The 24,955-nt window shown below is 43.0% G+C and overlaps 1 protein-coding gene and 1 pseudogene across 4 annotated transcripts in view; one reads left to right on the top strand and one right to left on the bottom strand.

Annotated features, from left to right (window-relative positions):
• The first annotated feature begins 3,169 nt into the window (after window positions 1–3,169).
• MTCL1 (microtubule crosslinking factor 1) overlaps window positions 3,170–24,955 on the top strand; it is a 112,298-nt gene continuing 90,512 nt past the window's right edge. For 2 of the 4 annotated variants that reach the window (XM_039845852.1, XM_039845851.1), the window contains exons 1-3: window positions 3,171–4,361; window positions 13,463–13,687; window positions 14,990–15,148. In XM_039845852.1, the coding sequence (XP_039701786.1) occupies window positions 3,294–4,361; window positions 13,463–13,687; window positions 14,990–15,148 (1,452 nt within the window). In that variant the 5' untranslated portion in view covers window positions 3,171–3,293. Of the gene's footprint in view, window positions 4,362–13,462; window positions 13,688–14,989; window positions 15,149–24,955 lie in introns of all 4 variants that reach the window. The other 2 variants (XM_039845850.1, XM_039845853.1) reach the window with 2 other exon arrangements.
• Window positions 10,639–10,757, bottom strand: LOC120591490 (uncharacterized; annotated as a pseudogene).

The following is a 24,955-nucleotide window of genomic DNA, read 5'->3' on the forward strand; positions in this document are numbered from 1 at the left end:
TACTTAGGCCTCTGCAGAAGGATGAGAAAATCAGAACAACTCAGGGCTTAAAATGCAGAGAATTGGGTACAGAGGTCATGGAGGAATCAAGAGCCAAAGAGAGGACTGTGAAGTAACCCAGACATCTGCAACCACAGTAAGCCACTACCACCCTGGACTGAGAGGCAACAGGAGGAGGCAAAGTTATCAGAGGGAGTGAGTCATCCAGTGAAAGCTAGAACTCAATAAGCCACTCCATAAAGGAGACCCAGACACTCTGAAGTGGTGGCTTGGGGCAGAGAGAGAAGGTAAGAAGTACCCTGGTTTCTCCTTTGCTGTTATACTCCAATCTCCTGACAGTGCCTCCCACTGGCCCAACCCAAACCCAGGAACCTGAAAAACCAAACTTTAGGAGTTGTTTCCCTCTCTACAGAGCAGTCAGGGAAGGGCAAAGACTGGGTCTGAGGGCAGACAGATCTAAACAGGCACATCCACACTGGACATGTGACTTTAAAAACGTCTATTATGCAAGCAGATATATCTTTATATTACTTGTAACTCACTGAATATTGGAAAACAAAGAAAACATTACTGAACACCTTCCCACCAAGGGCCAGCAGAAACATCTGTCAGGCTAATAATTAGGAGTATGAATTTTGTTATTATCTGAGGAAAAGGGAAGCTGGCTACAAATAAGTGTGGTCATCTGGCTCATATTTTTGGAAGAGTAACTTACTGAAATATTTTTAAGATGGCCTTTTGCATGATTACCATATGATTACATATCGTCCGAGGAGTTGGCAAGCTTGTTCTAAGAGTCCTGGAAATAATTCTTCGGAAATGTGAAGGTGTTCGAGACTTCTGAGTCTCTGGAGAAAGTTCTAGGTGAGGGTCCTGGAACCCGAGTTCCAGTCAGTTGTGCTCAGGGGACTGACGGCTACCACATTCTGATTAACCGGCAGTCGCCGGAAGGGAGAGTTAGAGCGCCCTCTATGGGAGAGCTGGCCACACCGGGAGCAGTGGCTGGGCACCTTTCAAGTCTTCCTCAGTGTTGTCACCACCAGGATCCTTTTTCTCCAAAATCTTCCTGAAATATAGCTGTGGTCTTATTATAGCTTGCGTCAAAGGAGAGTCTGTACATGTTATATTGTGTGTGTACTGTCATACATTCAGATTAACGACACGCAAAAACGTGAGACAGCAACAGAGCAGCGAAGTTTCTGTGTTCTCAGAACTCAGTCACAAAACGTGGCTGGCATCTCCTCGGAGATCTAAGGAGAAAGCAGAAAAGATGTCTTCTGGGGATATGGCTCTCCTGACTTACAGAACCTTAAAAATCATTTTATCCTGTGTTTTTAAAGTAAGTGTCTAGGTCGGGTACTTTGTGGTTAAGATCATAGACTTTGAAGTCTGTTTTTCCCTTTATTTTTACAAATCTGTCCCTTTTTCTCTACCCCTACTACCACTGCTCCTCACCTGTGCTATTGCCACAGTCACTGACCACCTTCCTCTCCAGCTTCCCTCTCCTTGCTGCCACCGCCTGTAGGGTCTTTCTAAGCAAATAAGGTCAGTCATTCTCAGGGTCCTCCAACGGGCTTCCCAGCCTCTGGGAAAATGTCCAAAATCCGCAGCAAAAAAATGTGGTCCTACCCACCCTCCTGCGTCAACTCACCTATAGCCCCTGCTCTGGCAAGCCCTGGGCACTCACTTCCAGGAAAGCTCCAACCTCCGCAGGCCAGGTAACTGCCCACCCTAGCCTCTCCAAAGTATTGCCCGCCCCTTTGCTGGCCGGCAAAGCCGAGTCTAGACGGCAAGCAATGGCTTATTCATTTGAGTATTGCCCAACATCCAATGCCTGGGACTAAAACTGTACCCTCCGGTATTTGAAAAGCACTTTTTACATACTGTTGTCTCATATTTGCTCCATAATCTCATAAACGCTCAGGTGGCAGTATTTTCTAATCAAATAGGCGAGGGAACTGAGGCCCAAAGAAGTCAGTGGCCCACGTTAGACTCTCAAGTGGCAGACCCAATACTCAAAACTCTTGGTTCTCTGAGGGGATCTCATGTAAGACTGAGAATTCTACAGACATGGGTGCGAATTCCGACTCAGCCAAGGACTGGCTAAGGCTCTGAGTGCACCACCCTGCGCCTGTGTCGTCGTCCGTAAAGAAGACAGTAATTACAACTCGAGCTAGTTATGCGAATGAAATAAAACAATGCCTGCGAAGTGTCTAACAGTGCCTGGCTCACAGCCACAACTATAAATGCGAGTCCCCTATCTGACCCCAAGCTTAGCGAGCTGCTTCTCCTATTTCTACAGCAGCTCCTCCTTCTCTGAGCTACGGAGGCCACTGAGAGTGACAACTGTGGGGCACTGTGCTTGTTTTGACGCGATAGCTGCATCAGGTACCAGCAGTCTTTAATGGAGTGTAAAGACTATGGGCACAACAGTGTTGAGAAGACACTGGGGGAACTAAGGAGCCCTGGGAGGCAGGAGTTGGATGGAGGGACCCCTGGGGGGCGTTGGTCAACCGAAGGAAAGAGGCGCCCCAAGGTCCGCACCACAGGGGAACCCACCCACACCTCCCGAATCTCCAGTCTCCCCCAAGTGGCCAGTGCCCGCACCCCTCCCGCACACTTCACCTCTTCTACCGCCCTCACTTCTCAGCATCTGGTACTGACTCTGGAGGGTCCCAAGGCGGAGAAAGCTGGGGGACCGAGCTCGGGAGTGAGCGGGAGGGAGCGAGGCCCCGCCCTTGTGCCCTCCCTCCTCCACCCGCGGCGCCGGCTGGCTGCAGGCGAGACATGCGCACCCGGTGGCGGGGCTCAGGGCGCTGGGAGGCGGGGAAACGCGCGTGCAGTTTTCCTCCGCCGGGAGCGGGCGCGGGCCGGAGCCGGCGGACGCTGCGGGAAGCCGGACGGCCGTGGGCGGGGAGCAGGACGCGGGAGCTGGGAGCGCGCCTCCAGCGCCGCCACCGGACGAGTGCGGGTGTGCGAGGCCGCAGCTGCGCACCGGCGAGCCCAGAGCGCAGCGTCCAGGAGATGCGAGCAGCAAGGAGCCGCCGCGCTGCTGAGCCGGGAGAACTCCGGCAGCAGTGACCTCAGCAAGGGGAGAGTGAGGGGTCGGCGGCGGCGGCGAGCCCCGCGGGATCCTCAGGGCCGGGGGGAGGCGGGGCGGCGGCGCGGGAGCGCGGGGCGCAGACCGGGCGGGGCTGGGGGACAGTGATGAGCGAGCGCGCAGGGAGGCTGCACGCCGCCGCCGCCCGGAGCATCCGCCGCCCGAGCTGCTGCTCGCGGTCCGGGCCCCGGCCATGGAGACGCTGAATGGCCCCGCGGGCGTCGGTGCCCCGGACGCGAAGCCGCAGCCGCAGCCGCCGGGCCAACACCACCGCCACCACCACCTTCACCCGCTGGCCGAACGGAAGCGGCTGCACCGCGCACCCTCGCCCGCCAGACCATTCCTCAAAGACCTGCACAGCCGGCCCGCGGCTCCCGGCCCAGCATCGGCAGCTCCCTCCCCGGGCCGATCCCCGGCCCCCACTGCCCCGCGCTCGCCCAGCCTCACCGGTAAGGCGCCGCCCTCGCCAGTGCCCCTGGCCGCGCCCGGCCGCCTCTCCCGGCGAAGCAGTGGCGCCCCCGGCGCGAAGGACAAGCCGCCGCCAGGCACCGGGGCCAGGGCAGCGGGAGGTGCCAAGGCCACTCTGGGCCCCAGGAGGGCGGCGCGCGTGGCTCCCGCCGAGCCGCTGTCCCGGGCTGGGAAACCGCCGCCGCTGCCCGGGGCCGAGCCACCTCCCGCCAAGGGCCGCAAAGCCAAACGCGGCCCTGGGGTGCCCCCAGCCCGCGCCATTGGGCCCGCGTCCGTCGCCGCTCCTGTGCCCGCAGTGATCCTTGCTGTGACCTCCACGGCCAGCCCCCCTGTCCCCGGATCGCGCATCAGTCATACGGACAGCAGCTCGGACCTCTCAGACTGCCCCTCCGAACCCCTATCCGATGAGCAGCGCCTGCTCCCTGCCGCCAGCAGCGACGCGGAGTCGGGCACCGGCTCCAGCGATCGGGAACCCCTACGAGGAGTCCCGGCGAAGAGCCCCGCAGCCCGTGGAGTGCCGCCAGGGAGCCCCGAGCCCGCTGCACTACTTGCCGCGCCCCCTGCCGCCGGAGCTTTCTTCGGGGGTCGCAACAGCCCGGGCGGGTTCCCCACGGGCTCCCCGGGGCCCGGCGGCACGGAGGATGCCGGCGTGCGCGCGCCGCCAGAGAGAGCGGTCCCTGGGATCCCCAAGGAGCCCGGCTTGGGCGAGCAGCCCCGGCTGATACCAGCGGTGGAGGAAGAGGAGCTGCTGAGGGAGATGGAGGAGCTGCGCTCGGAGAACGACTATCTCAAGGTGAGACAACGGCTCTGCCGCAGGTGTCTGGATACGACCCCGGAGGGTCTGGGTGCGGGCAGGGACCCGTGAGCCCCGCCTTCCTGGTCCTGACTAGAGCTTTCTCCCTTCTGCCTTTCACTTTTCTGTCCCTGAACTCGCTGGGCATTGGAAACTTAAGCCAAAACTTCTGGAAGGAGCAACAAGACCTGTGTGTGCCCGGGAAGGTTCTCAAACCACTTAGATTTTCTTGTTTCTAGAAGTTTTGCATCTCTCCCCTGATGCCTTTGCCTCAGTTTATGTGCTGGGGGAGAGGCGGTTATAATCACTTTTTGGATACGAAAGAGACTCCTCGCGCCATATACGTGCCCACCCTCACCTGTGGGGGCGCATTTTCCTCCTCCAAGGAGCTCAGGCGTGTCGGTTCCGGAGCTTGCGGTGGTCCATCGCGGAGACGCGCCGGCTACTTCTACTGCAATTCCAGAAAGCCAGGCGCCTTGTGTCTCCTTTAGGGGTTCGGATAGCACAGGCAGAGGGGGCCCCGCCGTTTCCCGTGGTAAACCTTAAGTTCAGGGGAACCTTGAGTGTGGCCTAGGTTGAGAGACAACAGTGTTTTGCTTCTTAGGCATCGGTAAGCTTCCACGAGCAGTTTTTTTTTTTTCCTTTTTCCCCTGGAGTCAGGAGAGGCCACTTGATTCTATCCACACGCCAGAACTTTCGAGGGAATCACAACCTCTGCCACCCTATCTCGGAGCATTTTCCGACAGGGCCTGAGAGCAGTGGCTTCTTGGTCTTGTTAGCTTTGGGGCATTCAGTCTGACTCCATCTTTTCTCCGAGGAGGGCTGGCGCTGCAGAACGGAGAGTTTAGACAATGTTAGAGGAGTCAAGACAATGGAGGTGAACTGAGAGAAAATAAAGGAGATTACATTGGTGGCCACGGTTTTAATTTATTGTAAACCTCAGGTTAGTATATAGCTCCGGTGATATAAATCTGTTCACTTTTCTGTTGAGATGGTAATGTATATCCTCCCAAACCACTGGGGAGCCCCTCCTTTATCAGGAGGTTATGTGATTTGCACTGTTTTCTCTGTAGATGCTGAACCTACCTGACTGAGGCCCAGCTTCTGGTTAGTGGGACCAAAGTTGAGAGCTTTTATGGTGGATGGTAGTGAAGTGCGCAGTTCAAACTGAAATCAGTTAACTGCCGAGTCTTCCTAAACCTTTTATCAGACGGTGCTTTGACCAACTGAGTCCAGCAGTTATTTTATCTTGTGCAAAGAGGTAACAGTGAGGCAGGGAAGGAGAAACTGAGAAAAGAGGGTAGCTTGGAACTTGGAGTGAGATGTTTCAAGTAGTACATTTGCTTCCGTCGCCTACTGTTATGTAATAGACAACAAAGTGAAATTCAAAGGTGTTGAAGAGAAAGGGCAACTGTTGTGTGGGACTCTAACAGAAAACAACATTTTGGTAAATCTACAACTGTAAATTCTGAGAGTGAGAAAAATCATCTTGTTCAGTTTTGTAACCCCAACTGTTAGCATAATCCCTGACCCACACTGTTTCTAAGTGATGTTTATCCAAATCGTGATTGCTAAGGAAGAAAATATATATATAAAGAAGATATTTCTTGCTACATCTTTAATCTTAAGGTAGACGGTCTGACATCATTTCAGGGTTCATCCATGGGTAACTGGTTATTTGCTTTATCTTTTCACAGTTAGTTTCTCAGTGAATGAAATAGGTGTCTGACCCTTGAGTCTGATCTGGTATATTTGATATTTCACTGAATCTTCACAACAACATAGAGTATGATGTTACATTTATCATAACCCCAATTTCACAGACAAAGATGCTGAGACCCAGAAAACTTAAATGACTTGCCCAAGGCCATACGGCTAGTAAGTGTGCAGCTTCCACTTTCCCTGCCTCCAGAGCTTTTGCTGTTTTCACTGCACCAGGCTGCATCCTCTTTCCAGCAAGGCTCCTTTTCTCAGAGCACACCGCTTGCTTTGGAGCTGTCGGATTACCTCAAATGTTCCCAATGTTTAGCTTTCATAGGAGACCTATTTTCTTTTAGGCAAAAAGGCCATAACGAACATCTCTCCACTAGCCTGTGTACAAATGGTCATATAAGTCCCACTGGCAACGTTTAATTTCTAAGGAATGTTCAGTTGCCATTTCCTATGGAGCAGGTGTCATGGCCAACTGTTTACTATGCCTGAGTCCACCTCCTAGCCTTTCCTCTGACAGCAGGAGAGAGAAATGGGTAGAGGAGGTCTGAAGGAGGCAAGGAGACCAGAAGAATGATGACAAATATGTGCGTGAGTTACATGTTTGGACATTCAAAAGCTTAAATTACAACAGTTCAATTTGGGAAAGAAACACAACAATCCTGGTAGATGTTTCTAAAGGTCAGTAAGCCCATCTACTTGTGCAAAATCTGGTGGGGAGTATTGATGACCTCATGGGGCAGAAACAGTAGGCATGCCTTTGCACGTGGCATTTAGAGTGTGCACATTATAAGTCAGAACTTCTCTTTTTGTTGCTCTTTTTGCTCAGTGGTGCTTTTCTGGTTGGTAGATAAAAGTGCATCTTTGACCTACTGCTTTCTTAGAGAATGTTGCCCGGAACTCTGGTGATTGGCTAGAGCATCCCTCTGCTCAAATGTTATCTAATAAGAGGAGACTCAGCCCAGAAATTTTACTTTGATATATTCTGGAGGATCGTGACCACATTAAGCATTACATTCTTTCCCATGTCAGTTTTGTCATCATTACTGTACAAGGCTGTTACACTTTCTGAGTTAGAATGACCAAGGAGTAATCAAGCAGAAAAATAAGTCCTGCAAAACCATAGGAGGATGTCATATTGATTGGGAAATTCAAGTGGAATTCTCTTGGTTTTTAGCCAGACTGCTGTATTATTATTTTTTTTAAATAGCAAATGTCAACAGAGAAGTACATGCCTTCTGTTGTGCTTTATGGGGCCGTCCCTTGACTCTGCTTTCTGTTCCTCCTCTACCTTCCTCAAAGGGCACTAAGGAAAAATGCAACAATTTCTCAATCTAGGTAGCAGACATTTTGCATGAACATAGTCAGAAAAGCACTCTTGTTTTCCCTTTACCTTTGGTGAATGCAAACATATTTGGAAGTATTCGGAAATTAAAGTGAACAGTTGAGAACCCAAAAGGTCTTTACTTCTTTCTCAAACCAAACCCAGGCACATTTCTTAATGATGAGGACTTCTACAAAATGTTACTAGTGTGTTTCCTGCCTGCCACAACTGTTTTGCTCAAATGCTCTGAAACAATCATACAAGCCTTAGTGCTCATTGTGAACATATTAATTATGTTCTCTGTTTCTACAGGCTTTGCAGGAGGATTTAATGACTTTGAGTTTATTGGCCTATTTTAAAAAGGGTTTTCACATTACTGGTGATGTGCTCACAATACCCCCACCCCTGCTTCCAAATAGTGTACTCTGAAGTGCTGATATCCTGTAGGATGGGTGAGGCTTGGTGTGGGGAAGGGCCGAAGAATTATTTTTGGTTAAAACAAAAGAAATCAGTGCTAGCTACAAGGGATAACACTGGATTCTTTGAGAGGAGTGACTTACTAAAGGAGATCAGTGGGAAGGTCTTTTTGGTTTTCTAAGACGCAGTGCATTACCAGTAATCCAACCTTACCATCCTGTTTCTCACTTGAAGTTCATCTCTTCAGTTTCAAGCTCTGAAACTGTTTTGTTAAATTTGGTTGCCTGGATTCCAGGCCCTCAGTGTGGCCCAGAGGGCAGGCGGCGGTGGTGGCGGTGGTGGCGTGGGTGGTGGTATGTGTATGGTGGTGGTGGTGGTGGTGGAGAGGGGACAGTGAGAGGTAAGACCAAACCATTTTGAAGTACTTCAGCTCTTCCTTCCCTCCTCTGACCCCTGCTCCTCCTCCCTTCCTTTTGGATAGGTTAAAGTAGACAGTATTCCTATTCTTTCTCGACATTCCACTTTCCACATCCATTCTTTATTCAGCCCGTGCAAGAGCGGCTGTAATAAACTTAGGTGATATAATGTAGAACAAGGCAAAACAGCCCATCAGCTGCTAGCTGAGTTGTCACTTGGCAAACAATTGTAGCAGCCCCTGTGCCTTCTTAGCTACAGCTGAGACTCTGCAGAGAACATTTGCATTGTCCAGAGGGAAACGAGGTGGATTATTTGTATATTACAACAGACAATAGTTTATATCTACAACTCCCAGAAGATGGAATTATTACAAACAGTAACCAAATGACTCCTCCTACTGTCCAAATGGGTCTGTTTAAAGAGGGGTTATTAAAATAGAACCAGTTATTGATTTGGGGTTGTTTATAGAAGATTAAAACTTGAATAAAATTATCAGTATGATCAAGAGTTTTCGTCACTTATACTAAGATATCATGGATTTGGTTTTTATTTTATATTTGTGGCTAAGACTATCCTCATAGAGATTTTTATTGAAACGTTTCATTTTAATCTTGGTTTACTGTAATGTACACATAGTACCTCATTATTCCTCTAATTTTGTATATATTTGTTATCTACAGGCAAAGAGGGATATTATAAAATAAGGCTTAATTTGTTATCTACAAAGGGGAGTAGTTGAAGAGATTTATACTACTTCAAGATTTCATTTTACATACAAAATTAGAAAAATATCTTTTCTGCTTGATTTGGTTTTCTTAAACATTTAAATGGCAGACATATTTACAGTTCTTAATGTAACGTTTTCTAAATTAGAACATGCTGTCAGAAAATTAATATAATGTTAGTTTGAAAATCACTATCCATCATAACCCTAATCTGAATAATCACAGTTTTTGCTTTCCAAACGTCTGCTGCCAGCTTACATGGTTTATAATTTGCTTTTTTTGGTAACTTCTTTTCATTGAACCTGAAAATTGTTTTTTTCCGAGGCTCTATGAAAAGAATTGAAACACTGGTTTTGTCCCACCTCTGAAAAAGACTAATGTTGGGAAGACATTTAAACTTTTAGAATCTCAATTTCCTCATTTTAAAAAGGAGAGTATTTATATCTTTGCCTCACAGTGCAATATTTTTCTGAGGCCCAATTGTGATAATGGATATACTTGCACATTGACAATTGTCAAGCTCTAAATGTTAGCCTGCTTTTATTATTTTACACTGACCGTGGGCTTTTAAAAGTACAACTTAAGATCTCTTATTGTTTCCTTTTCCAGGTTGTTGCAAATAATTTATAATATTTACTGGAAAGAGCATGAGTTTGCAACCAGACAGCCTGGGTTCGCAGTCTAGCTTCCATGGATTAGCTGGGACTTTTGACATGTTAACCAGTGTAGATTTGGTTTCCTTGTCTATACATGGGGTTAATGTGTTCCTGAAGAGTTATTATAAGGTTGGTAATGAAGGTAAAGTGCTTAATAAAGGATGTCTTCTGTTCTACAAATTACTTAGAATATGAGTTATAAAAGCAATGATTCAAATACATGCAATCATGATCTCCCTAATTTTGTCTCACTGCAATTAATGTTGATAATTTTTTATGCCAAAGAATATTAGCTGTTTATGTCTGACCTATTCAATAATGTGACGGTATGGGGTCATCTAGCCCTTAAACAGTTTTTTAGCCTGCAGTTTGTTGTTTACACATCTGTATAACATATCCAGCATCTAACATTAGGGTCGATGAGGGCCTTCCCGTTATAATCTGAAAACTAGAGAACATTTTTATGCTTGGAAGTTGCATTTTATATCTTCTTATGGCTGTATCACATTTTAAAGACTTTAGTTTGAGTAACAAGTAATTACAGACATTAATGACTTTGGCTTTTATGGACAGCTTTCTAGATGGAAGAGAAATCAAACAATTTCTTCCATGAACCATTGAATGCCCACAGTCACTGTGTATTTGTATGTATGCATATAGTGATTATTGCTTGCATTGAACTATTTTTTATTAGTTGTGTAATGACACAATTACCTTTTTTATTCCAAAATGGTTTTATTTATTTATTAAAAGAATTTTTTTGACACCCAATATTATTTTATATTAGTTTCAGATGTGTACAGCCTAGTGGTTAGAAATTTGTGTAATTTACAAAGTGATCCCCTCAAAAGTCTAGTTCCCGCCTGGCACCATACAGAGTTATTAAATGACACAATTACCTTTTTTTAAAAAAATTATTTTATTATTGTTTTTATTTATCTATTTATTTTAGGCGAGGCAACCCTTGGTTGACCTTACAGATTGCAAGGACCTTGTCAGCTTGCAATCCCTTATTTTTTTATTTTTTATGCCTACAGCACCTGGTCTTCCTAGGTGGTCTCCCATCCAAATACTAACCAGGCCCGACCCTACTTAGCTTCCCAGATCAGACGGGATTGGGCTTGTTCAGGGTAGTATGGCCGTAGACTGACACAATTACCTTTTAACTGTACTCAGGCACAAGGGTAGAGATTAGCCTCTTTCTCAAAGTTGGACCCGTCATGGTCCTGGATGGAACCTGGGTGAAACTTGACCTTGATTTTGAAAATACCTTCTTTATCCAAAGAATGACATCCACAAGGCCAGTTTAAAGCGTATAATGTGCAGTTGGTCTCCTCTAGCATGGGCTGGATCAGGGCACAGCTCCCACATGGCATCACCCAAGTCTTAGTGTGGGGGTCTGGCATCAGCAACCGCCTCTTCTTTGTTGAAGTCGACAAAGACTCCCATGAAACGGCTGAGTTCTCCAGTTCCCTGAAGAGCCCAGCCAGTACATTCTGTTCGTGTATATTCAACTGATCGACTTTTATGCTCATTTCAGTAACTACCAGTCCCAGTGAATTCTGTAGGAACAGAATTTATAGGGAGAGATCTCCATGAAAAGAAATGAAACTTGTTTATACTTCACATTTTCAATGTTAAGATTTACCTTTCTTTGAGACGCATTAAAACATCTTCATTACTCATATAGAAATTCTGTAAGATCACCTAGAATCCAAGAAGAAAAACAATCTGTTCATTTGACTCCTAGGAAGTTGGTAAAGCTTTCTTTTTAACATTCGTTCTCCTTGGCAGTCCATTGAAACAGGCTCCATGTAGAGTCATAGTCACTTGAGAAGGTCATTCTCTTGGTTAGGGTTGTGTGGGCAGAGTGGGGAAATCAGACGGGGTTTGGGGGAATGAGATGGCACATTTTGCTCTTTCCAGTAGACCCCTGCATACACTTGAGGGTGGCTGGAGAACTGTTTTCACCTTGTTTGTGCCAATCTGTATTTTTTCATAAGGATTCCCAATTTATTTGTTACACTTTTTGTACCTAATGTTATCTTCATGAGGTTTCTTCCTGTTCAATTTCTTGTCTACTTGAGGCTCTGATATTGGGAAACCCTTGTGCTTTATTATAAGTATATCCCCAGTTTTAAGAACAAATGCAGGATTAGCAAGAGTGGCGAGAATCCAGGAACAAACTAAATGGCAGGACAAGAACTGACAATTTAAGGTGAAGTTTGGGGGAGTTTTTTTCTTGAGCCTTGGTATTAATTGAACAAAACAAATGAGAATGACTGAGTGTATCCTATTCTGGAGGCATTTAAACCATCAAATGAATCTAGAAAATTCCTAGAATGCTTTCCTTAGTCTTCTTCCTTCTAAATTGTTCCTTGTTAAAATCTTTTATAATACTTCAGTAGAATTTATAACTCACATATTGCAGCTATGCCTATGGGCTTGGGAAAATTTTTTCATAATTAGGCCACAAGACTGGAACAAAGCAAAGGTACAGTCATCTTTATGATTTGATCTTTCCACATGTTGACCAGTGTTGTGTATTTATTCCACAAACATTTAATGAGGGCTTGCTGTGTGGCTCATACTTGGTGCTGTGAATGCAGAGGAACAAAACACTCAAGGTGTCTGCCCTTGTGGAGCTTACCTTTTAGTGTGGGTGACAGATGATAAGTTGACAGTGATAAGAGATAGGAAGAAAAGAGAGCAAAGCAAGAGAAACAGTGGGTTTGGCAGGGAAGGTGGTCAGGGAAGGCATTGTGTGTCCTTCAAATTATGTGACAGGAGTTGCCTAAAGTGCTGGGAGGAGCATTTTAACAAGACAGCATAACAAGTGAAAGGCCGAAGCAGTCCTTTCCTCTGTGGGCCAGGGAAGGGGAGGGGCAGCTCTGAGGCCGTGGGGAGGACTTTTCTTGGTGTGATGGGAAGCTGCTGGAGGGTTTGAGTATGGGGGTGGTGGACAGGTCTGAGTTACACATTAAAAGGATCACTGTCTGGGCAGAGAATGGTCTATGGAGGAGGAGTGGGGGATAGGGGAAGTAGGGAATCCCATGTGATGGACTTACCTGTTTGCGCAGCTGCCCCTTGGGAGGGTGGACGTTGTGGTCCTTGGGAAGAGAGCACCCACAGGTATTGTGACGCCGAGCTGACAGCACTGGATTGACTGTGGAATGGGAGAGGTAGAGGGGAGCCGGGGACGATGCCTAGGTTTTTCCTGTATCTAGAGTGTCTTCATGTTGACAGCAAAGTAAAATGGAGGTGGGAAATTAAGAATAGGTGAATGGAAAAAAGCAAACCCAATGTGTATTTGAAATAATGCAAAAGGTTTTGTCTTTAGAATTGTAAGTCACCTAGGCAATGCTGAAATTTATACTGTGGAACAGAATTTTAGGGACATTGGCAGGTACGTTATAATTCCAGGGCAGTTCACAGGTATAATCCCACTAAAGTTCATGTGCTTTGAAGGCAGGATCTGTCTGACTCATCTTTGAATCTGGCTTGTTCCTTAGAGATAGGGGCAATTTTGGTTTGAATTGAAAGGTTTAATTAGCTGCAGAGTTGATTTCATTTATGGATGTGAGTATGTGAAGAAATAGTGAGAGTGGAATAAATGCTGAGAGGTCACAGTGAATAATCCAGGCTGGATTTTAGTTTCTGGATCCGTAAGATTTTAACAGTAGTTTGGTGATATGCTCTCATGTGAGAATATCCAAAGGTTTCTGTGGTCATAAGCCGATGAGTAAGTGCACAGGTAGTTAACTTTTAGTGTCCCAGAGCAGGGGTGGAGGGGAGACACCATCCTTTTTTGACATATTTGGCTTATAAATCTACTCCGTCTGGCTTGTGTAGGATGAGTTGGATGAACTTCGTGCTGAAATGGAAGAGATGAGGGACAGTTATTTAGAGGAAGATGTTTACCAGCTGCAGGAACTTCGGCGAGAACTGGACCGTGCTAATAAAAACTGCCGAATCCTGCAGTACCGCCTCAGGAAAGCCGAGCAGAAAAGCCTGAAAGTGGCTGAGACAGGTCAAGTGGATGGTGAGCTTATCCGAAGTCTGGAACAAGACTTAAAGGTGAGTGAGCGCGGCTAATGGGACATGCATCAGACCCCACTTACTCGTGGTCTTAGTGTTCTGTTAGTGTTTCTTTCCCTCTTTCAACACATTTCAGCATGAACATTTTTGTTCACTTGATGAATGAAGGTTCATAGGGTATGTGTTGTCATGTGGCTTTGATGGCCCAAGATTTAAATCTGTCATGAACTAGAATCTTTAAATTTGAAAAAAAAAGAAAGGAAAGAGAAATCATAGTAATAGCTCTATAATAAAAAAGAATTAATGCCTGGCAATTGGTCTGAAACTTGTGTAGAAATTGTAAAAGAACTCCTCTAAAGAGCTGAAGTACGTAAAAAAAATCTATTGGTTATCAATTCAGCTATAGTCAAAGACTACTCTTAAAAGTTGATAATAATCACTTAACGTTTTTATTGTTTTTTAAGTTCCTAGGATTCAGAAAACCTGAAATTACCATAACCCAAGTGAGACTTGTGTAGTGGTGATTTAATGGAAGGAGAAATATGATCAAAACTAATTGTCAAAAGTGTCTTTGAGAACCATTGGCAGAAGTGGGAATGAAGTGAAGCAATCCCAGACTTGAAACCATTTGTTCTCTCCATGGGTAGCATGGCTTCTCTTATGCCCTGATTATCAAATCATTCATCTAGAGATGAATTATGCATATAACGTCTTCCTTACTATGGGAGTACTTACGAAACCCCATTTAGCCTTTCATTATGATAACAGGAAAGGAACCTTTGTAATTCTATCAAATTTGTGAACCACTAACAAAACGTGATTTCATGTGATAGAAGGGTGATTTATATTTCTGTTGCAAAAATCTCTCATTTCCTTTAGGAAAATAAAAATGTTTAACTGCTTTTAATATTCAAATATTTTACCACAGAAGACAATTTAAAACTTGACTACATTAAACATCTACTGCATACAGATTTTTTTTTTTTTTTAAAGCAGGTAGGTTTAGTATTACCTCAGGGGACAGAAATGTATTATTTTTTTTCTAATTATTATTTAAAGCATGTGCATCTGGGCAGAATTAACATTCTTGGTGATAGTCTATAAGGAAGTAGGGCCATCCAAAGTGGCCTTTTAATCCACATAAAAGTCATATTCTCCCTCATAATGTAGATTTCACATTTTAAACTAATATTCTCCTTTTCAAAAAATAAGTTTGTTAATTTTGCCAAAATCTTTGCTCTTTGGTGTAATATCATATCACTTAATTAGTCTGCCTTGGAAGTTATTTGAATGTAGCCTTTGCACACAGAAAGTTTCATATCCTGATGACTATCTCTGCAGGTAGCCAAAGATGTATCTGTTAGATTGCACCATGAACTTGAAACTGTGGAGGAAAAGCGTTCTAAAGCCGAAGATGAAAATGAAACTCTCCGACAAAAGATGATTGAAGTGGAAATATCCAAACAGGCCCTTCAAAATGAGCTGGAGAGATTGAAAGAGGTAATCTGGAGATGTATGGGGATTTCTCCCTTTAATTTAATTGTGAGGAACTTGGGAATCTAAGTGTCCCATTCTTATTGAGATTTAAAGCAGGAGTCAGCAAACTGAGGCTTGTTTGTATGGCCTGGGGACTGAGAGTGATTTTTACATTTTTAATAGCATCGTAAAACAATCACCACCACCACTACCACCACACAGAATAAACCTAAAAAAGCAAAGAAAACTATGTGACAAAGGCTATACGTTGCTTGCAAAGCCTAACATATTTGCTATCTGGTCCTTTACAGAAAAGGCTCATTGTACACTGGTCTAAAGCTATTTTTTATAATTTCCATTCAGATGGGCTGGCTATTAATTTTTTATGTGTCCAAATAAGGTGTGTTGTTACTAGAATACAGCATTAAGTGGTAGCTTTTTTTCTCGAGAGCCTTCTCTTCCAATGAGCTAGAAAATGTTATGGTTGTCTGTTAAAGCTGTGTAAATACACAATGTGTGTATACTACCTATATTTATTTTCGGCCAATATGATTTAAATATATATTTCTTTTATTATTATTTTAAGGAGTGAATGTGTCCTAGCAAAGTGGTCTAGAAGATGAATACACGTGAACACGTATGTGTATATCTGTATCTGTATTCATTTGTATACAGTAATGCAAATGCTGTTTTATTGTTGACGTCCATTATAAGACTAAAGCTGAGTATTTTCTTGGAAAATAGCCTGCATATTGATGAAATTAAGAACTGTTGGTGAAGGCTCTCAGATGATGGTTAACCAGTATATTACCTGCTAAAAGCGTCACTTAGTAGTTTGCTTTTCCTTCTGCTAAGCTTCCTGATTGACCCAGTCATTCCCCATCCATCCACCGTCCATCTACCCAACTTAATTGAGGCCCTGTACTAGGTGGCGGGCATGCTGGTGAATGGCAGCACAGGTGTTCAAGGTGTTTACAGTTCACTTTGGCACGAGGATGACAAAACAAATTACAGCAAAGGAGCCAGTGCTGCAACCTCTGTGATTCTTCCCTCACTCCCTTTTTTTACATGCTGACCTTGAGCTTGCCCTCCCAACCCTCCCTTTTTCCAGAGACCCACACTGCTTGCAGCTCATTCTCTGATCTTCAGGTCTCTACTGCCTTTTCATGTCAGCCACCCTCTCCTTAGTACTCACACACTGAGTTGTTCCTTTCCCCACCCTGGCTATCTCTATCTGCCTTTCCATCTGACACATTGATTTGGGTAAATTATGTGTATATTGTCACCATTTATCTGAAAATGCCGGTGTGTTTTACTTCTTTGTCTCTCATCAGTACCCCCCTTCACTAATGCCCCTTTAGAACCTGAGCTCTGTAGGGTAGGGGTTTTGTCTGTCCAGTTCACTGTGGGGTCTCTGCACCTAGAAGAAAGAGTACCTGGCACACGTGCATCATTGGGGATTGCTGGGTGAGGGAGTGAATGAAGGGTGAGAATGTGGAGCTGTGGTGACCACAGCTTGCCTAGGGGATTCTTTGAGTTTGACAGAGGGAGGGATAGTTGCTGAGAACATTTTTTCATCCTGAATAACCCTTGCCCCTTAACTTTCACACGTACTTACCCGCAGGCCTGGAGGAATTTCTCCTCTGATTGTAGCTCTCTTATCTCTGCATTTATGTTCCTACTAATTTACTTCCCTCTTTTTCCTTTGGTCTAAGTTTACCAGGAAGTATGCCATAATGCTTTCTTTTCTCAAAATTTCCAGTTTGAGCCTGACCGCAAGGGTATAGAAAAGAACTTAGAAGTATATTTTGTAAATTTTATATGTGTGTATGTTTTTGTATAAATACATAAATTACATGCTCATAAGAAAATAAATACACATATTTTAAGCAAACGAAAATTCTTTCATATAGATTTAAATGGATTTGTGTAGGACTTGGTATCAGGTCATAAATAATAGCGCTTTGGCGAAAGAGATGATTACTGTTGCTCTTACCATTCAAAGCCAGAAAAACATGAGGCCAGGGTCCTCAGAGTCCTGGGATGTTGGCTCAGGCCTGAATGTGAGGAGAGAAAGTGGAAGGTCAGCCCCTCCCTTCCTTTGTGGGTGAAAATTACACAGAGAGGGCTTGCTCAATGAGGACCAATGAGTATTTTACTTCCAGAGTTACAGTCAGACTAGTGGGACCACATATTTACACCAAACTTCTAAACAAATCATAAAACTGACAGGAGTCTGAGGAGAGTTAGACGCTGGTAGACCATGCTGGAAGCAGAGAATGATGGTACCCAGTGATAAGGTTCACAAGTGGTAGAGATATTTATTGGAAAATGCCAGCTGTGATCTCCGTGAATGGGTTCTTTTTTCTGAAAGCCAGAACAAAATACAGCATGAGTTTCGCTCTAGGGTGAGGATAATATTTCTCTCTCCTGAGCCTGGCTCATTATTGTTCATCTCTGAAGTTTTGTAAATGGATGCATCACATTCTGAAAAAGGCAAGGACAGTTTGTGCATTTGTGTGTCTAAATGACAGAAGTAGTTGTAGCTGTGTATGTACCCTTCGACCTCAGAGAACAGTAAGCTCACGTCCCTGCCTCTTCACCTCTGTAGCCGCTGCTGGGGCTTCTCTCTTAAGTTGCAGACTATATTTTCAGCTGCCTGGTGATCTCTCCAAAATGGATTTCTCTTAGCACTTCAAACTTAGTGTGTTTAGAAACAGACTTGTCACCCTTGTCCCTATGGTATCTTCTGTCTTTCCCATTTGTGTCAATGCTGCCACTGACTTTTAGGCTTATGTGATGGCCAGGCTTATGTGATGGCCATTGTCCTTACTTCTCTTGCTCCCCACCCTTAATTGCCTGCCATGTGCGTTAGGTTCAGCTGTTCTGATTTTGCAGTTTTAGAAATTTTCTTTCTCACTGATATATGCTATAAGATGAATGAATCTCGAAAATGTCTGGCTAAGGAAGAGCCAGACATATTGTATGATTCTATTTATAGGAAATATCCAGTCTAGGTAAATCTGTAGAGACAGAAACAAAGTTAGTGGTTTCCAGAGGCTGAGGAGACGGGAAAAGGGGGACCGACTGCATGATGGGTATGGGGTTTCCTTCTGGGTGATAAAAATGTTTGGAACTGGACAGAAGTGATGGTACATTTACATGGCACTGTAAATGTACTAAATGCCCCTGAATTGTATATTTTAAAATGGTTAATTTTAACTTCAATGAAATTTTTTCACTTTCTATATTCTATCCATACTTTCACCAGTCTTCTCTCAAATGAATATTTGAGGGCTGACACTGCAACCACCACATTAAAGGCATGCACAATTTCTAGTCTCTCTCTTTTCTGTTTTATCTTCTGCATCCCCCCGAATCTGACTGTTACTCTCTGCTTCAATAAGCAAACTTACCTCAGTTCCCAATTGTCTAACTCTTTAGCATGACACAGAGGACCTTTCCTACCTGGCCCATCTCTGTGCCCCAGCTGGGTTTCCCACCCCATGGCTGTAAACCCTGGAGTGAAATAAAAGGCAGTTGAGAAAGGTGAGAAGAGACTATGTCCTCTGTCCTCTTTGAGCTAATAGAAGAGTGTCTTGGAAAAGTCACTTTCTCCTTTGACAGATGAGACAATTAAAGAAGACTGGCAATATTAACCCATCTAGAATTGTCCCTCTGGTTAGCTAACTTGCTTGCTTGCTTCCTGTGCCTGTTCACGCTATGGTCCATGCACCCAAACACCCATACACTCCTCCACTTGTGCGAGCTCAAAAATTTTTTGTCTTTTTTTGAGGAGAGGGGGTATATTTCTTCTAGTACTTAACTCTATCCATGGTGGAATATCTCAAAAGGTTGAAAACGATTAACCTTAGCTCAGTTTCAACTTCTCAAAGATTGCCAAAGTGCTTCTATTCTGCAGTATTACTTTCTATCAAAAATTTTTGAGTACTTATTACATGCTAGACACAAATAATAAATAGCTAAGTTAGTTGGCACTTACAAGGGACAGAGACATGTTCTAGGTCACTCCAGGAAAGTAGGATTGATGTTTTGTTTTCTTTATTGAGGTAAAATTTACATTAAACATTAGATTAGTTTCAGGTGTATAAATAATGATTTGCTCTCTCTCTCTCTCTTTCTCTCTATATATATATATATTGCAAAATGATCACTGCAATAAATCTAGTATATTAATCACCGTACATAGTTACAAAATTTTTGTTTTTCTTGTGAGAGCTTTTAAGATCTACTCTCTCAGCAATTTTCAAATATACGATGCAGTATTATGAACTATAGTCACCATGCTGTACATTACATCCTCATGACCTATTTGTTTTATATGTGGAAGTTTGTGCCTTTTGACCCCCTTCATCCATTTCACCCACCCACCCCCAGGATTGTTGAATGGAGCCTCAGGGGACCAACTAGCAGTCAGATAGCTCTTGTGGGACATCTTTCAACGCCATTCGGGATATGGTATTGATTCTCTGGGTTTAGTTGTGACTTCTTTTGTGCCTAGTAAATGGTTAGATTTTGTAAATATTTCTTGAGTGTTTGAGAATAATGTGTATGCTCCAATTTGGGGGTGAAGACTTTAATTTAAATCCATTAGATTGAAGATTTTCAAACTAACCCACGGCAAGAAGTACACTTTATATCATCACTCAATATATAAATATAAAGGTTTCACAAAATAATGCTTATCTTTGCCATATGGGATACATTTTGATACTTTCAATTCTATTCAGTTTAATTTTTTTTAATGTGGTTATAAGTTTGATTGATAGTCCATTAGTAGATTGCTGCAACTTGGAAAAAATGTACCAGATCACTTGTTAATTGTCTTCAAATTTTCTATATCCTTTTGTTTTGTCTGCTAAATATATCTATTTGGGATAAAGTTATATTAAAATCATCACCCATTATCATTTTGTATTTAAATTTTCTTTTTGTTATCTGTCAAATTTTGCTTTATATGTTTTGAATATAAATGCATACAGATTTAGAACTGTTCTTTGTGATGACTTCTTTCCTTTATCATTTGGTAATGACCTCTTTATTCTAATGTAATACTCTTTGCTGTAAAGTCTATTTTGTCTGCTTTTATCATCTATGTAATATTTCTTTTGGTTAGTATTGCCCAATATAGCTTTTTTTGTGATTGTTAGTTTCTATTTCTGTGTCATTATGTTTTAGGTATATGTCTTATGAATAGACTATAGTTACCTTTTAAAAAATCAAATCAGAGAATCTCTTTCTTTAAAAAAACTTCCACTTACATTTATTGTGGTTATTGATGTGTTTGCATCAATTATTATATTGTTGTATTAAATGCTCTTTATATTCTGCGCCTTATCTTTTTTCTATTTTTTTATGTTAATTTCTCTTTGAATTTTTAATTTTCATGTTCTCTCTGTTAGGAAGTTATACATTCTATTACTATTACTTTAATCATTATTCTTACATATTTTACATGAATGTTTCATTTAATGTATAAAACTAACGATTATCTCCATTCTTCTGAATAATATGGCATCTTAGAAAGCTTTGACTCTAATTGACTCCTGTTTTATACTATTGTTATTTAGTGTCATTTTAGTTTTATGTTTTTAAAATCATCCTCTCCCCAGTTGACTAATTTAATAATTACTGCTTATTTAGATTTATTTGCACGTTTACCAATCTGTTATCATTGCTTCTTGAGTGTTACTCCTTCTTTCTGAGTTCAGTTTCCTTCTCACTGATCTATCTATTAATTATCCTTTAGTAGTTTTTTTCAGTAAATTGTATTTTCTGAAAATGCTTTAATTTTATACTCAGTGATGAAAGGTCTTTAGTTGGACATAGAATTATAATACTTTGAAGATAATATTTTTATTGTCTTTTGACTCTGTTTTGCTATTAATAGGTCTGTTGTCAGATAATTCTCATTTTTGTAGATAATTTCTCTTTACTTCCTGGTTTTCTCTGTATTTGTTATGTCGTAGCTTTAATCAGATATATCTAGATTTATTTTTATTTTGCTCAACACTTGTCAATATATGTTTTTATATCTTTCATGAAATATGGAAAATTCTCACTCTTTGAATAATGTTCAGTAGCGAAATTATCTCTTTGAATAGTGTTTCATCCCTATTTTCTGCATTTATTCTAGAATTCGTATTAGTCTTGTGTGGGATCTTATGTTGGCCATTCTTATTTTATTAGCCATCTTACCTAAGCTGTTTTTTTAAAAGTCTTTTTCTGTACTACGTTCTGGATAATTTCTTCATTTCTTGTCCACGTTACTAATTCTTTTTTTTTTTTTAAATACAATTTTATTTATCCCCTAAGTTTTCATTTCCATGAGAATATCTTTTGTTTCTGGAATTTTTAAAATTATGCTTGTTCTTTTTCATAATATGTTTTTTTTTCCTCATCTATTTTTTAAAAGTTTTTAAGCATTTTAAAGTCATAATCTCTTTCAATTCTGTTATCTTCCATTCTTGGTGTTACTAATACTTTTGTTTGTCACATCTGCTGACTCTCATTCAAAGTGGATTTTATTATGAGCTCTTAGTGAGAATTCTGTGAAGTTTGTTGAAATGTCCTTCTAGAGAGAATTTTTGTGTTAGTCTTTTCCAGAGGCCTTGGTAATATCATCAGTCCAAATGTACTTCTTAATTTTGACTTGTGAAGTTGTATACCAAATGGGTTGTGTCAATTGGATATTAAGCTTGCATGTGGCATAAGCTTAGGGTATTTTTATACTTCAAAGGAAATTTTTTTGCCAACACTCAGTGTCCTGAGAAGAAGTTAACTTTTCCCCTCCCTGGGTGATTTTTAGTGTACTTTCAAGTGGGAGTACATCTCTTCAGTGGGTTGCCTGGGTGCATTCATTGAGGCCTCTTGTCACACCCCTGGCTACGAGAGCCTATTTCTATGTTTGATAACTTCCATCATTCCCTCCTACACCACAACACTGAACATATAGCTTGTGCTAACTGCTCTGGTTCTCAATATGTTATGCATTTCCTACACTAGGGAATTCTCTTTTTCATGGGTATAAATTCTTGCTTTTTATTGGGGGAAAGGCTCACGATAGCTCAGTGTGCTGTGTTGCCAAAACAGGATGTGACCCTTCAGGGCTCAGTAGAATCTTCCCAGTAGCAGCTCTGGTGCCATGAGTAACCCTGGTTGCCTTCCAGTTCATGACTCAGCATTTTCGTCCCTGCCTCTCTTTCTGTTTAGTTCTTTCCACCCTGCTACTCACCAACTCTCATTTATTTACCTCGGGGCCCTTTTTGACTCGTGGCTTCTTTACATTATGGCTGCTCCTTTCTGTCTTCTCTGTAGGCGTCTGCTATAGGCTGAATGTTTGTATCCCTTCCAAATTCATATTAAATCCTAATCCGCAGTGAGATGCTATTAAGAGGTGGGGCCTTTGGGAGGTGATTAGGTTTCGAGAGTAGAGAGCCTCATGAATGAGATTAATGCCCTTATAAAAGAGACCTCAGAGAGCTCCCTTGTCCCTTCCACCATGTGAGGACACATTGAAAAATTGGCAATCTACGAACCAGGAAGTGAGTTTTATCTGAATCTCCCAGCACCTTGGGGTTAGATTTCTCAGCCTATAGAGCTGTGAGAAATACATGTTTGTTCTTTAAGTCCCCCAGTCTATTTTTTGTTATAGTAGCTGGAACAGCTTAAGATAGTCTTTCTACTTTTCTCTCAACCAGTGGAAAAATGCTTTTATCTGTATGTCATTATATTCAAACTATCAGGCAGCCATAACGTCTGGAAATATAAGTGTATAAACATCATAAATGGTTTTATTGCTATTGTGCTACACTTTAATAAAATAATATTATCTATGTTTTCAGAGTTTGTGATCCCTTGTAAGAAAAAGACCTGCTTGGGTGAGCCGATGTAGAGCATCTTTGGGCAGAGTCCTCATGCCAGTGCATCTTCTTGGACACTGACCAGGTCCTCAGTGGCTGCCAGGGAGTAGGTTGGGGCGTTACCCTCAGCCTGGCCAAGAGCGGGTGGTAGGAGCAGCAGGCCATGTAGGATAAAGGCAGCCATTTTATGTGTTAGCTCTCTGGGACACCTCAGAAGGAGTAAGTAGGATTTGGTTTCATTTGCTAGTCATGAGTTTGAGGGGTGCACAGGGTGACTAGCTAGGGAACAGGAGGGGGCCAGATATCTGGTGGCCTGAATGATATCCCAGTTACGTGGCCTGCTAAGTTCATAATGAGGTAAAATGAAATGAGAGTGGGAGCAGAAACAGTGGCATCTTGTTAAGTCTTTTCTCCAAACACTGAAACGTGAGAGGAGTCGCGTGTGTGTGTGCCTGCAGTGTCTGCACAGGGATCTAGAGGAAAATGGCCTTGTGTGTTTTGCCTAGCCCAGGAGGGCAGGGATCGGACTGTAGTAGAGCCATGTCATCCAAGGAACAAATACCAGACCTGGAAATCCAGAGGTCAGAGTCTGGGGAGGACTGGGAATAGGGCAATGACTGCAGGAAGGTTTGCATACATTGTTTTGAATACTTAAGCTGTAAATGGAACAGTTTTGGTGTCTGAGAAGGAAAGGGTATGCGTTCAGTTAAACAACCATAAATAGCAGTAATGGCCGGTTCACGCTGTTGCTGGAAGGGATGAGCGAGAGCCTTTCCTTGTCTATTCTAACACTCGGAACTTGTGCCCTTGGAGCCATTTCTTGTCAAAATCAAGACAGAGTTGTGTTGAAGTCATCTATTAGGCTAGTCAAAGTCCTGGGACTCACTTTACAGCACATCTTAGTGCTCTCCTGTGGGCCTAGCTCGTTTGAGCCTTACTATGCCCTGTTGGATGCACAGGGCAGGCTTTTTGCTTTTTTGTGGTGAGCTGCGGTGGAGGCTGGAGGAGGTAAGGGCTTGCTCAGGTTCAAGTTTTGAAATGTTTTCATTTCTTAGGTTATGCATTTTAAGTTCTGTTGACAAAAGAGTGTTTTACTTGTACTTTGTGTGGCTGTTATGTTGGAAATAGAGAAAATAGTGATGAGGATCGAGGGAGGGCATTGGAAAGAATAACTATATTTGACAGCTCACTTCTGATTGGTCATGAAGGCACGCAAGGCCAGACCTAGGCTGAGACCTCAGGCTTACTGAGTGTTAGAGCCAGCAGAATCCTTGAGATGAGTTAGCCAACCTTCTTGTTCCCTATGGTAAGAAATCAAGGTCTGGGCGGGTCATAAATTGCCTTAAGTAGGCGGCCCATCCCTCGGGTGGTCCATCCACAGCAGAGCTGGGGCTCTGTCTACCCCAGGTCTCCCGACTCCCAGCAAATCTCTTCCTCTTCTTCTCTCCTCCACACCATAGTTCTAGACCTGCCTCCTCCTTTCTTTGTAGACTTAGAAGGAAGAGGCCAGTTACCAGGTGAGAACTGGATGTGAGCACTGTGGAGCCAGCTTGAATGGAACATCTTTCAGGGGAAGCTGCTGGAGAAGCGAGTAGCTCCAAGGTTTCTTGCTCCGACAGGTTGGTAAGGAAGGGCACCTATATCTTTCTTTTACCCATTAACGCTTCTCTATGCAATTAATTTTTACTTTTAGAAGTATTTATTAAGCTTCTTTCATGTCTATTGAGAAAATTATAGGAAGGAGGAGGGCAGGATTTACCTTTGAAGAGCGGCGTGGGCCCTCCCAGCCTGTCTTAGCACCTCGCTCCTTGGGAGCTCTCATGCCCCTTCTCTCTCCCATCCAGCTCATCAGACCCTGCCAGGTGAAACAGTTCCTGGACCTAATTCCACGGTGTGTTTATATACAGTTCCCCACATCAGCAAGCAATTCTCAGACAACACCAGGGTA

Source organism: Pteropus medius, unplaced genomic scaffold (assembly GCF_902729225.1).
Source record: "Pteropus medius unplaced genomic scaffold, Ma_sr-lr_union100, whole genome shotgun sequence".
Taxonomy (NCBI): Eukaryota; Metazoa; Chordata; class Mammalia; order Chiroptera; family Pteropodidae; genus Pteropus; species Pteropus medius.